Raw genomic sequence first — 15,361 nt, 5'->3', positions numbered from 1 at the left:
TATTTTATCTAGACACACACAAAAAAAAAAGAAAAATACACACCGTTATAAAATCAATGCATAACTCCACTGTGAATCTTAAATTAAAATATTATAAAATATGAATTGTTGATTTTTAAAATAAAAATAATTATTTTCCTTGCTTTAAAATAATAAATAAGTTCCTTGGTAATTTTCCAAATTAGATATAAACAACTTTAATAATTTTAATTATTATCCGATAATAACTATTAAACCTTGAAATTTACCTCTACCTTTGAAGAATACATTTTATGCCGATATCTATTTTATGAAAAACTAATATCTGCTTTAAATTTATTTCATCAATTATTTTGACGGTAGGGTCAACTGTGGCTGACAGAAAAATATTAAAATCATCACAAGCACATATTTCTATTTACGTCTGAATCGTTTTGATTTGTTTTTCAGTTTTCTATTAAACGACGACGACAACAGTAATTCGGTAAATGAAATGTGATCATTTATTGAAAATAATACATCTATCTCTATGTAAAAAATAAAGTGTATGTTAGTTGTATTAATAGTAGCATTTTTTAATGTGCATAAACATGATAAAAATTAAAAATGCACCAGCAATTCTACAAGTAGTTATTTCTCTTATGATGTTTAAGGACCAAAACTGAATAAATAAATAAAATTATGTTGTTCAAAAAACTTTGTCATAATCAATCATATTTTTGGAATTTTTTATACAGAATGTATCTTATGTCGTTATATGCAGGATTTTTTAATGATTATGGATCGATAACATGGAATTAATTTTATTTCTAGATAAAAAGGTGCAAAATTGCATTAAAAGATAGTTATAAAAATATATTTAACTCTAGAAACAAAATGCATTTAAACTAAATTTATTAATCAATTTACTAAAGTTTAGGGTCCCGTATTATTAAACCAAAGAACTAAAATTTATGTTTGCACATCAAAATGTTCAACAAAAAAGAAAAAAGAAAAAAATACTATAAGAATCCATTAAAAAATATAATTATTACAATTTGAAAAAAAAAAGTTGATTTTAATGTTGAAGCAGCTGCTTGCTTAAACATTTTAAAATAAAGTAACACGTTTTTTTCTTTTTCTTTTTAATTCCATGCTATCGATCCATAATTATTAAAAAAAAAAAACCCACGTAGAACGATATAAGATACACACCGTAAATAATATTAATAAAAAACATGGATAGACTCTACTTGAATCGGAAGATATCCGAAGTAAAATAAAAATACATCGTGTAACTTTCTATAGTATCTACTTTTATTCAAAATTACATTAAATTGGCGAATTTACAAAAGAAAGTTTGTAATAATTTTCGTGATAAAAATTGTACGTATATAACATCATACTATTAGTAATAACTAATAAGTGACTTTAAATTATAACAAATATAATAAAATAGTAGTTATCATCTATTAGTTGGCATTCGAGTCGAGTATCAAAATAAAATTATATATAAATATATTACTTAATGTTTTTGGTGAAGGACATTTTATCGATTTATAACGAGTGGCTACAACAATCAAATAAAATCGAGTAGGTAGAGTCGTATTGCTTGAAAATTATTGAACGTATACAATATTGAAAGCGTTAGGTTTTACAATATGCTAAAAAGGTAAGTCTTACGCATAACACATAATAACTATCGTCTATCAGTATACATAATTTATAATAATATTACGGTACAAATATTCATGAATTCAACTATTCATATGATAATAATAATAATAATATATGCATCTGAAACTTTCTACATTTCCCATTTCTATTTTTCGCACTTATGTTGCTATTTATTGATGTACTGTTTGATCCAAAAAGCGTAAACTTCAATGATATGTATGTATTATTTTATTTTCAAAACACGGTCTGTCCAATTAAACGTGTACAGTCATATCAGTTATCACGTTTATTCGTTATAATGTATAATAGTGTAGACTTAAGTGTTTCAATATTTTTGATCGATAAGGTTAAAACTTTGGGTTGATTATTATTTAAATACAGTAATCAATAATTCACTAATAACTGCTCAAAATATATACATAAATACAAGTTGTATTAAACAATGCTTGTTAAATTGTGTACATTCATACCACATAAGACGATGTAAGTAGGTATAAGCTTCAGTTCAAATCTGTATAAGTTATTGTTTTTAAATGTTAACACACAACAGAAAGATTAATAACAGTAGACTAATGCGAAAATACTTGACCTACATACTTATTTAATGATCTGTAATAATAAAAGGGAATTTGCTATTATTTCTCATTCTTAATGAAAATAATTTTAAAACAAAATACACAAACTTTTTTTTTCTCAAAACAACAACTTTCTACAAGTGTACTCATATTTAATTCAAAAAGCCATCTAATGGATTTTGATACAACTAGATGACATATTGAATTTAGTTTCTAAAATATTTGACCATTTTGTATTGTAATAATTGATATTTTTGAGTTGTAGAAATAATATTTGATGTATTAATGACAGTAAAACGTATATTAATTTTTGTAGACCATATGTATACATATGTATATATATTGTAGAGTATTAATATAAAAATACACTATTGGAGGATAAATCAATTTTAGGTTGTAAATGTGCGTTTAACTTGAATTTCCAACTAAAATATTACAATTGATTATTTTTTAGTTAGAACTTGTATATTTAATAATATTATTTAAATATATTATTGGGGAAGTAAATTTAATTTTATAAATTGTTCTTACCAAAAGATTCGATAAATAAAAGCAAAAATGAATCATAAATAAAATCTAGCTGTTCAAAAAATTCTCCATTTATAATCATCTATTATAAACTTCTATTATTTTTCTAAATTAACAAAGAATGATATTTTTCAAAATATTTTAACAATAATTTTTTCAATATTTTAGTTGATTATTAATTAAAAATATATTGTAGATAATTTAACAAAAAAAAAAAAAATGTATGTTATTAAAGGATTTTTTTTTCTCGTTGTATTATTAAATATAATAATTAATCTGGTACTTACATGTATTTATCAAAAAAAAAAAAAAACAATCTTGAATAATATTTATTTTGTAATATTTCATTTTTTAATGCAAATTTTAAAATTTCTTTGCATTTCAAATTATTTTAAAATATGTTTGTATTATTGAAATTCAGACTTTAATGACATTTTTTCCAAAAGAAGATCTTATACATAATAGTTTTGTAAAATTATTAGTTGATAAATTAATTTTTAATTTCACTTTTTTTGGCTAATAGTGTAAAAAACAGTTGTTAATTTTCGCTTTTAAAGCCAATAAAACATATTACAATATTTGAATATGATGTTACAGTCACAATTTATCCATATCAACCATACCTTGGGTTTTTAAAAAGCCTAGCTATAATATCTTAAAAAGTTATAAAAAACATAATTAAAGAATAGTTAAAGTCATCAATCGTTTACATGAGATAATAGAAATTCGTTTACATAAGATAATAGAAATTCGTTAAAGTCGATGTAAAAATAAGTCCTTGCTTTTATTATGATAATATAAAACTGCTTATAATATTTGGTATATTAAAATTAATTTTAGATAAATCCGTTAACTTAAAAAACAAAATATACAGTTGATAGAATATTCAAAGTTTATTCATGAAATAACACTGAATGATGTAGATATAAATAATCACACTTTATAATAATATTATACATTTTATTTTTAAAACAATGTTTAGAGAAACATCAAACCAATGAAGTAGCTTATAAATAATAGTAATATATTTGAATATAAATTAATGTTTAACATTTATAGCGATAGCTATTTTCTTAACATATTTTAAATCTAATTACTATTATAATTTATATTTGTACTAAATTTAATTTTGATTAAAAATAATAATAATAATAAATAAAAGAATAGAATTTTATTGTAATAGATTTATAAACTAGGATAGGTTAATAAAAACTAGTAACATATTCACACATACCTACATATTAAAATCAAATAAAAAAAAACAATATACTTTAACGTAATTAAATAATTAATTCCATACAAATAATAATTAAATATTGTTATAAATCCTTCATTAATATTACATAAAAGATAGGTATGTAATAACATATTATTTAATTATTATTTAGGGAATAGTTAGTTACTACTTATTAAATAATTAAAGAATACTGATATGCAGAACAACAATTAAATGTTATCTTCATTGACTTACCTGTGAAACGACAATACATTACGAATAGTACGATATATTTATGGAATTTATCATACTAGCTATTTGCAATTCTAGTGATTTAAATGAGTTTATGTTAATTAATCGTATAAAATTTGCCATGGTAAAATTGATCGTTTGAATTTGGTCGCTTGATAAATTGGTCGAAGTATATTTTCGCAGCAAAACATGGATATTGATTTAAGAACGTAATATATAGGTACATCATTATTATACATTTTGCGATAATAAGTTGAATAACAGTATGTACGAATTTAAACTGTCAGGCTAAACCGTCTGAAAATGGTCCAATATTGTACTGGAGCAGAAATCCCTAGAAAACGGAAGAAATATAATGACACTACTGAAACGATTAAGCAATATGTAAAATGTTTAATAGAAGAACATTAATTGATGAATATATATCATAACTTATAATACTTTTCACACATATTATTTTTTATAACCTATATTTTCACACATGTTACTACAAATTCTTTTAAGACAAATTACGATAAAATATTATTTTTATTACTAATATATATTAATTATATACTTATATACTAATTTCTGAAACGGTTAATTTCAGACGATCAATTTTACCACGACGAAAGTCATACGACCAATTGACTGTACCCCGATTTAAATTTAATACATAAATCAAGTTGCAGCAAAGATATGATGTGTTATTAACCACTTAGTCACCAAAATACTTATATTATTATAGTTAACGATTAATGATTTACTATCTATTATTTTTTTTAAATTATTTAAAAAGTATTTACAAAAGGTATCATAGAATAACCTATTTTTAAATTTAAGTTTTGCACATTACACACATATTTAGTTATGATATACATACATAAATGCAATTTTATTATTTCGTGATTAAATAGTACAAACATTAAAAAAAAGTCGAGCTATAAGACGTCTAGAATATAAATAGATATTTTAGTAGAAATTACATTAACATAAAAAAAAAATATGAAGATATATTATTAACCATACGACTATTTGAAAAATATATAAATTGTGCATGTTATTTTTTGAATATAAGTACTATAGACAAAAAACATTATGTAGTTTTTTTCATTGTTAGTCAATAGATTTTTAATTAAATCCAAACGTTAATTATTTAGTATTTATATTAATAAATAAAAACATTAATTAAATCGATAAATTTTAATTCTTTTCTAATTTAAATGTTAATACTGAAGCTGTTTGTTAAAAGTGATAAACTTACTCAAGGTATTCATTTTTAATTAAAATAAAAATGCGTTTGAAAATATATCGAAAGTAAAATTTATAGTATCTTGAAAAATTGTAAAATATTACTGCTTAAATGTTAAAATATATTTTTTTCGGATAACTTTAAATTTAAATATTGCTTGTTATAATACTATGTTCTTCGAATGTTAGAATAGTTTTGCGAGAATAATCGTCAGAATATTGTTTTGTGATTTATAAAATTAGTGATATTTAAAAATCTAAAAATGTACGTTCTGCGTGAGTAGATAGTTAATAAACTGTTTACAAAAAGGCATATTATGTATTTTTTCGCCAATGGTTTCGTAATATAGGTGGGTAGTTCAATACAATAATAGAATGAGTATTAAAGGTTACCAACATCATGAGCAATAGTTTTTGAACTGCGTTTAAATTACGGACGTTTGAAAAGTCCCATCACAATATCCGTACAGAAAAAAATATTATTATTTATTATTGGGTATGTTACTTTACACGGCTTTGACTTATATTTTGTTTTTACCATTATGCATATTATGATTTGCGTAAAATCGAAATCATTGTTAAGCCCGCCGCAGGTCTTAGCAATGGCGCTTTACAAAACAAAAGTCTTATGAATGCGCGCGCGCACACACACACACACACACACACACACACACACACACACAACACACACACGCACAAGCACGTATACATATACACATTACACACGTCACACAGTAATTGCGTGTAATAAATATGGTACATACGAGAAATGTGGGATTGTGGTGATAAAAGTGACACGCGTAGGGTCTGAGGTAATAATGGGTTTACCAGTTAAGAACTTTTATACTAATAGCGAGGAGACAGCTGCGGGACGAATAGACACACTAGTTGTTTACTAACAACGATAACGTTGGACCTTTAAAATGTTATATATATATTTGCGGATTTTTTTTTCTAGACGATATTTTCGGAGGCAACGTTCAACATGCGATTTTGACAGGCGTTCGATAGCAACACGCCGCCCGACCCGTTAGACACGATGAACGTCATCGTCGTCGAACTGCTGACGGTCGAGGCCCTCTTGCCTTTGTTCATGACCGAATCCGCGATGATCGATGGCCGGGCCAACCTGAAAACATAAACACGGCCGAAATTCGATTAACAGTATACAACGACAACGGCAACAATACAATAATTAACGACGTTCATCGCGGACGACAATGGCGCTAAGAAGATTTAGCTGATGTATGAGTCGGCATTTCGTAATATATAGGTGTACGAGTAGTCGCTATTGTCGGCTGTCGCAATGGAATTTGAATATCGATAATTATAATGCTGATTGTGTAGGTTCCAATCCGACCCCGGTTTTAGTGTCTTATATTATATTATGTGATGTGTATGTTCATATATGTGTGTGTGTGTGTCAGTGTAAAGTTTATTCACTTACATAATATGATATATTCACGTACCAGTACATGAATTACCATTTTCAAATGGCTTACAATCTGGTTTTGGACACTTACTATAAGTATGTTATATACGATAAGTACGTCATGATAGTTTTTAGTGATTTACAAAAGTACCTCATTGAAAACTCGATAGTAAAAAAAATGACCAGTTTTGAACAGTTTTAATTATCACGAAAATGTTATACACACTTCACTGGAAAATCTTCGTTCGCGAAATCGTTGAAAAACAAAATAAAATATACGATTGAAATTATTTGAGTTACAAGAAATATTGTGCTGAATAATTTTTTAGCTATTTCCTTCAACACCTTTAACACAGATTATTAATATTAGCTGTATATTAAAAGTTTTGAAAAATACAAGCTATCGATTGGTATCGAAATTGACTGCTCTCCCCCGATAAATATTATAATATCAGAGAAGAGATTATTGATCAAATAAATTAAGCGCTTGAAACCAATACTCTTTTGATAGTTCTTCCGACATTATTCTATACATATTGTATGTACTCTGATGTTACTTAAATGAATTTTCATCATTAAAAAAAGTTAATGTAAATGATTATTGATAACAAATAATACAAGCGCCTAATCAAAAAGTGTTAACTTTTAACTACTTTTTATCCACATTACATTTTTTCAATCAATTACATTCATCACACGGGTCACACTAAATACTAAAATAATTATCTAGACGTACCTTTGGAGATTTATAAAAATAAAATCGAGAATTTTTAGTATTTTTAAAAATACTAAATATCATGTAAAATTGATCATAAAAATTAATTTTCTATCTCTAATAAATGTGAAAACATAAACGTATATTTAAATTATACATCACAACAGACCAGATTATATATAATATATTACAATTTTCTCTAAATATTTATATATATATATATATATACATGAAACATTATATTATAGACAATTTATAATTTAAGAATTGATATATTAAGAGTATTAATATATTATGATATATTAATTATATTATACTCGTCGCCCAGCTTTGAATTTAAAATAGATAATGTTTTTCATAATTACTTGAAAAAAAAATAAAGAAAAACGGATATTTTTACTAAGTAATTTTCGACAAATATGAGTTTGTTTTTTTTTTTGACATAACTCAAAAATCAACAGTTCATACTTGATATTTTTTATCAAATATTTATATTTGAATTTTATAAATTTTCCCTTCCTTAAAAAAATGGCGATTTCGTTTCCATGCAGAGTCCATACAATAATCAATAGACTAAAAATTATTTTCACATTATATATCCACAAGTATCTATAGCAAAAATAAATAGCACAAATACAGTCTAACACCTGCTAATTAAATGCCTTTAGACGAAAAATTTTAAATATACATTGATGTTCTCCTACAAATTGTGCTAAACATTATCACTCAATCCAGAGATGACTTCGACTCTCTTAAATTCCTCAAAGAGACATAGTTTTTCAAAAAATGTAATGTATTAAAGAGATATTTTAATTGCAAACAAACGAAATAAAAATTACAGTGTGTATTATACTTTAATTTAATTTTAATATGACATAAAATACAATGCGTCGTTATTTGAAACGTCAATAACTATAGCAGTTGAAGTGTATAAACAATTTAAAAAATAATCATTTTTATTTTTTTATAAATTTTTCTAAAAGTTTTAAAACTAATATTATGATGATAATAATTTAAAAACGAAAAAAACTACCGCGGTTGTATTGAGTTGTATGTCAATTAATGTATATTATTACTCGACTACCGATCCATAACCGAAAGTACGTTATTCAGCGGTGGTCACACAAAAATTTACTTATGGAATTATTTCAAGTGCAATATTGTTCTTTCGGATACGTGAAATCGTTGAAAACACGAAAATTATATACATTTATATAATACGAATTTAAGGTGTTAATATGTTAAGTTGGAAATAGTTCTAATAACTCAAAACCCGTATCCTCCGAAGTATATATAATATATATATAAATAGTATGAAATGATGACTTAATGAGTAGGAACCAGTGGAACGCCTTGCCAGACTATTATTATGCGAATTAGAATTTTCGGAAGTGATGGTCGATAATTTAATTGGTGAATGTTAAGGTCAAACGTCTAATGATAATAACATAATACATGCATTTATATATTACATATTTACCTATTAGTAATATTATCATTGAGATGCGATAAAAATGTATTAGATACGACCATGTATATTATAAACATAACAACTTACGCCGATGTATTTAATTACGCATGTATACAGAATATAGATATATTTTGTGATATAAATTATACACCTATATAGGCCGAAGCATGTTTGAAAGATCAAAAAAATAAAATAATTCCTCGGTAATTTGCATAAACACACCGTAATGTTTCTACATGGGCCTCGGGATAATACCGTCGTTGCGAGGACAGAAATTATTAACAACCGGGCGTTATTATAAAAATCTAATCTGTTACGTTTGGTTTTATGGTTGGTCACGAGTATTAGAACCAATGAAATTTTTCTGTCTCTCGGAAAAAATTTTATATCGATAAAAAATAATATGACGTGTCATTAGGTTTTTCCCCTTAACGTATTTTTAATAATTTTCAACAGCAGTAGCAAATGTCGAGCGCAAATTATAATATGTTTTTATATATAATTAATATAATACAGAGTATTCCATTTAACTGGATTCAATATTTAATTTTTTCACAATCAGAAGCAGAATACTTTTATAAAAACTTTGATGAATATATATTAAACACTGGGTATTTTTTTTATTAATAATCATTTAAAGTTTAGATTTTGGAGTGGTTAACCACAAGTTTAAAGGGGTGTGTGCTATTTTATTCCACTCACCCAAACTTTAAACAATTATTGAAAAAAAAAACTTTTTGTTCAATATAATTCAATATTTATACATCAACATTAATAAAAAAGTATTCTGCTTTTATATAAAAATATATAAAAAAACCTAAAAAGGTTGTAAAAATGTGATTAATAGTAATATAAATATTTAAAAATACATAACACTCGAAAAAATTGACTAGTAAAATGTATGTAATCAGTTAAATGAAGATCACCACGTAGGTACATAGTGTAGTATACACACGATAACTATGTAGTTTTGGAATACCTTACATCTGATTTTCTGAACATAAATTATTGTGGTTGTAATGGACACGTAACAACAACCACAACAACTTTACAAAATATAACCTAGCAAAAAGCTTTTGAGTTCGAGTGACGTTAAAAACGACAATTCGCGTGTATATATATATATTATAATTTACGGTCAGCAGAATACGAATGTGTTTACACTAGCTTTCTAATATTGGTAGACGTCTAACTTTATATACTTATAAAGTGATTAACCGATCTTCCGATCGATATATTCTTCTACCGTCTATTTTTATATACCTAATTTGAACCCTTTTCTTTGACAGAAATTGGACTGTTGCTATAAAGATTCATACATATCCGTTAATACACGCATTGAAATTAACACGTTTATTTATAACGAGCGATTTCGATTAAATAATCGATTAAATGCAAATTACAATAACAACAATATCCATTAAAAAAATCAAGATAAAACTACAAACGTGAAACACGCAATGGGAATAACGCGCGGACATAATGTATATCGCCTATAACTAGGTATTAATTTTATTAAGTGATTATCATATTTAGCTGATTTTATATGGTTAATCTTTTAGAGAATAAGATTTCGTATTTAAATTTTAACAAAATAATCTTTTAAATACGACGTAATTGCATACCTACAACCTACTACATATGATGGTTCCAACATTATACATCATTATCATCAGGTTTAAAAATAAAATCTAACCATATCTTATGGTTAGAATTTAATTGAATTCAAACTTTACTTACTGATTGACCAGTTTTTATAAGCTCATAATAGGTACTAAAATTAACTATCACCATTCATTTTTAAAATTGTTCTCTCTCCCTCTCTTCCTCCCTCTTTCTCTCACTCTCTGACATCTTAACTTTACAAGAGCTTTTGACGCAACCGACACCTCCTTCTACTATTCTCAATTTGGTATCCTTAATTTCTCTAAGTCCTGTTTTGTTCAATCTATCCATCGCTTTTTGAGACGTTCTCTTGATCTCTTCTTTATAGATTTCCATTCAATTGCCACTTTTAGGTACTCTAAATCTGACCTTTTTACCACGTGTCTAAACCATTTGATTCTTTATACTTTTACAAATTTGGTTATCCTCGAGACTCCTGTTCATATCATTAAAATTAATAAAATGGTATTCAATAAATAAATGGAAAATGAATAAGTGTAGTGTATACACGTATAGTTTAATATAAAATACTGTTAAGTTAAACTTGTTATTAATAATCTAAATCGAAAATTTTCTTGGAATAAATAGCTTTGATAAATATATCAAATATTTTGTGAATCTTCTATTTAACAGCTCAAATACGTTTTAAATCAAAAAGTTGGAAAGAGCCTTTTTATAAACAGCTCTTAAATTTTAATGTGATAAAACACATTTTTTTCATCGTTTTAATTTGGATCTCCGCTAATATCACAACATGAATTTGTTTCTGAACGAGTTCTATGAAATTGGATGTTGTACATTTTACTGAAGTTTTCTATACCATTTGTTGTTTTACAAATTTATATCATTTCATAAGTTACCTACAAATAGCTGTAAATTCTATAATATTTGGTGATATCGCACAAAAATAAAATGAATTTAATGTAAAAAATATATCATGAAAAATGTACTCGATCATATTTTACTCATTCCGGCATGCGTTTGAGGGAGAGAGATTTACCTCTACCTAAATCATATTTTATTCTTTTAAATAAAAACAAAATACTAATTATTATTTATTTAATTTTCTGAAATCAACTATATAATTTATAACGGCATACCGTTGAAATAATTGTGTTGCAAATCATTTAAAAGTACTTATAGTATTATATTTTATAATATATAAATAATATACTTAAACTAAAATATTTTAAGGTTTTGCTCAATCATTTTTCGATTTAAATTTCAAACCATCAAAAAAACTCTATATTGTACAATAAGCATTCGTATAAGTGACTCGAAATAGAAGAAAGAATATCTTGTTTACATAATGCATATTTCTTATAAATTATTAGCTATACACCTATACACAAATGTTAGAAGAAGGATGGAGGTAAGTTAGACTTCTATACCCTTTTTCAAAATAAAATTTTAGGTATAGAATACATTTATGTTTCACATTTTAACCACATATTTTCGGGCGCACACAAATTGTGTATCAAGATAAATTACATATTTTTTTTTTAAACGAATTGCATACAGGACACAATTTATGTCAAATTTTCACCGATAGTTGATTTTCATAAGTTATTTCTAAAGTAATATTATCTCATAAAATTTACAAATTTTTATTTAACTTATAATTTATTTACAGATTAATCTATTTTTGAAATTAAGCATATAATAATAATACTGCATAGTAGCATAGAAATCATTTAAACATATACATACATCTCATATTTTGTTAGTATTTACCTATATTTGTTAACTAATATATTTACATAATCTTTACTTGCTATATCATAATTATTTAATTGGTTTATTTAACTTTTTATAAATAATATTATTTCATTTATTAGTTTTCTAAGCAAGTGAACTTTTTCTAGACTAGTTCTTTTTAATATTATAGTATTGATTTTTATAATAAAAAATTTTAAACAAATGCATATATTAGGGCAAGGATAATTAAAAAAAAAACCTGTTAAATTACTAATAAAAATATTCGTAAGCATTGATGGTTTTTATGAATTTAAACTTTTTTCTGCCCATAAATTTAGAAGAAATATTTAATCTGAACTAATATATGTACCCACTAAATAATCATACTATACACTATTTTATCTTAAATAGATATATTACCCGTGTATTATACTTATCGATATAGAAACTCGTTTAGTCCGTAATATTTTTATTGAACATACAAATAATTAAAAATTAGTTTCATGTATCATATGTGTGTATTTTTAATTTATAAACAGTAAACACTAATAATATTCATTATACCATTATAGAGATAAATTACTCATAAACTTATATCAATAACTTAAGTCTCTAGAACCATTGTATTTATATTATCTTATTATATAGAGTTGTAAAAAATTACATTTAAACAAAATCTAAGAGTCACGTTATAAAATCCAAACAAGGAAAAGATACTTGTTTCTTATTTAAAAAAAAAAAATAATAAAAATATATTTATATTCAATAAATATCATTATATAATTGTAAAATTAAAAAAAAAAAAATTAAAAAATATAATTTTTATATAATAAAATTATCGAGAAAGAATGTATTATTTGGACAAAATAATGAGATAGACTTTAAAAAGTAGTAGAGAGACAACCCCCCACCTTCCAACCAACTTCAACCTCTGACTTTATGATCAATTTTCAGTCTAACCGAAAGTTCACATAAAACTTTTGAATAACTTTACAACCCTAAAAAAAAGTAAAGAATAAAAAATAAATTGTAAAAACCACATAATAGTAAAACCAATAGCTTTTCTCATTTAGTTCCAAATCTAAAATAACAAGTTTTCCATACGATTACTTCAGTGATTTCTGTATCCAAGCATACAGTGCTCTAAAAATGTAGTTAACCATAATCTATCAATAATTTACTATGTTAATAATTATAAGTGTGTTATTTTATGTTAACTGTTTGTAAGTGTATACAATATTATAATAAATTGATATTTCTAAGTATTATTCAATAATTTTTTGTCAACTTTTCATATCATGTTAGATATAAACTATTTTTTTAATTTGCATAGTTACCAATCTTCTATCAAACTTAAAAATATCTATTTATATTCAAATCTGGTAAAATGTAAACATTTTTTTTTTTTTTTTTGCTACATTTAATACTAAGTTATTTAATTCTTACAATACATCTCTAAGTAAATACCAGTACTACAAAGTACAAATCATGTTTGTATTAATTTTTCATTATATTAAATATGATGTTTAAAAGTACCAATTAATGTATTAAATATATTTACTGCAATTACAGAAATTCAAATAAAATCTACATGATTAATAATTAATAAATAATTATTAATTGTTAATGGTTTTAACAATAATTCATCAAGACAATTTTTTATTGTTTTGATTTCAGTTATTGTATTAATCACGAATTTTTATTAATTTTCAGAAATATTTCATTACTCTTTGTAATTTAACATTAAAATATCTAAAAATCAGAAATATTAATTTTAATAGATATTATTCAACTATATGATATAGAGTTAAACATTTAAAATAATATATGGGTTGTTGTTATTACATTTCTTATGCTATTTTGCAAAATGCGTGTACAACTTTTTAAATTGTATGAAATAGAATTTTTAAAAGACACATTCAGACTTAACATACTATTCTTATTGATCAATGATTTTTATACAATATTATACATTAAAATGGATATTAGTAGTTTTATATAAAACAACAAATAATACCCCTAACAATCTTAATATTATTAAAAATAATTAACTAACTTCACGCCACATTCTACTTAATAATTGAAATCGTAATACATTTTATTTCAAAACTATAATTTATATTGAACATTTATTATGTATAATCTTCAATATATTATAAACAAATAATTAATTTATGAACATTTTTAGCTAGGTATCTAATTATAGCGAGTTTTAAAAGTAAAATGTACACTTCATTATTGTTTTGATAATACTAAAAATACTAATTGAACAACTATCTCAGTTGGAGTTAACAGAGCTCAAGCCTATTTCAATCAATTCAAATAAAGCATAATTATAAACATCAAACGGAAAATACACACAAAACAAATTAATTAGATATTTCAAATTATATACTCGTAATATAATATTTTAACAATATCCAACTGCAACACAAATTATACAGATGTTATTTGTTAAATATCTCATTCTAAATGCGCTGAAATGTGATAAAAAAAAAAATCAGCATTATCATAAGCTTTAAATGTACAAAGCAGTATGTATCAAAAGTGCATTCACTCTAGGCAAAAGCCTACCTTATATTCTAGGCGCATCCTGTAGTTTTCTGTTCACCTATGTGAACACTGGGCCTAAAACATTAAAATGGAATGTTATTGCAACATGCTACCGATTCCTATCGTATCAAACCATACAAAAATTACAATATAATCTGAATAAATAATAATATTTTTACTCAAATTGTGTTCGATACTAAAATTATCTGTGAACTTTAACTGATAATTAACTTAAATCGAATTTATTTATTTTAATACACATTATAATAAAGTAAACATATTTTTTTTAAGCTAAATATTCAAAAAATTAGTGCATTATATATGTAGAACATTTTTTTTTTAAATAAACAATAAATATTTTATTTTATTTTTTGTTAGTTTATAAGTTATA

General features: G+C 24.4%; 1 protein-coding gene across 2 annotated transcripts in view; it reads right to left on the bottom strand.

The window, feature by feature from the left end:
* Window positions 1-5,549: 5,549 nt before the first annotated feature.
* The window catches only part of LOC112594218 (diuretic hormone receptor-like), a 72,735-nt gene continuing 62,923 nt past the window's right edge, over window positions 5,550-15,361 (bottom strand). The window contains exons 12-13 of one of the 2 annotated variants that reach the window (XM_025338900.1): window positions 14,992-15,045; window positions 6,491-6,565 (exon numbers count right to left, since the gene is read on the bottom strand). In XM_025338900.1, the coding sequence (XP_025194685.1) occupies window positions 15,000-15,045 (46 nt within the window). In that variant the 3' untranslated portion in view covers window positions 6,491-6,565; window positions 14,992-14,999. Of the gene's footprint in view, window positions 6,566-14,991; window positions 15,046-15,361 lie in introns of both variants that reach the window. The other variant, XM_025338899.1, reaches the window with a different exon arrangement.

The sequence above is a fragment of the Melanaphis sacchari genome, unplaced genomic scaffold, assembly GCF_002803265.2.
Source record: "Melanaphis sacchari strain LSU unplaced genomic scaffold, SCAv2.0 Contig221_pilon_pilon, whole genome shotgun sequence".
Taxonomy (NCBI): domain Eukaryota; kingdom Metazoa; phylum Arthropoda; class Insecta; order Hemiptera; family Aphididae; genus Melanaphis; species Melanaphis sacchari.
This window is presented reverse-complemented; position numbering and strand designations above follow the sequence as displayed.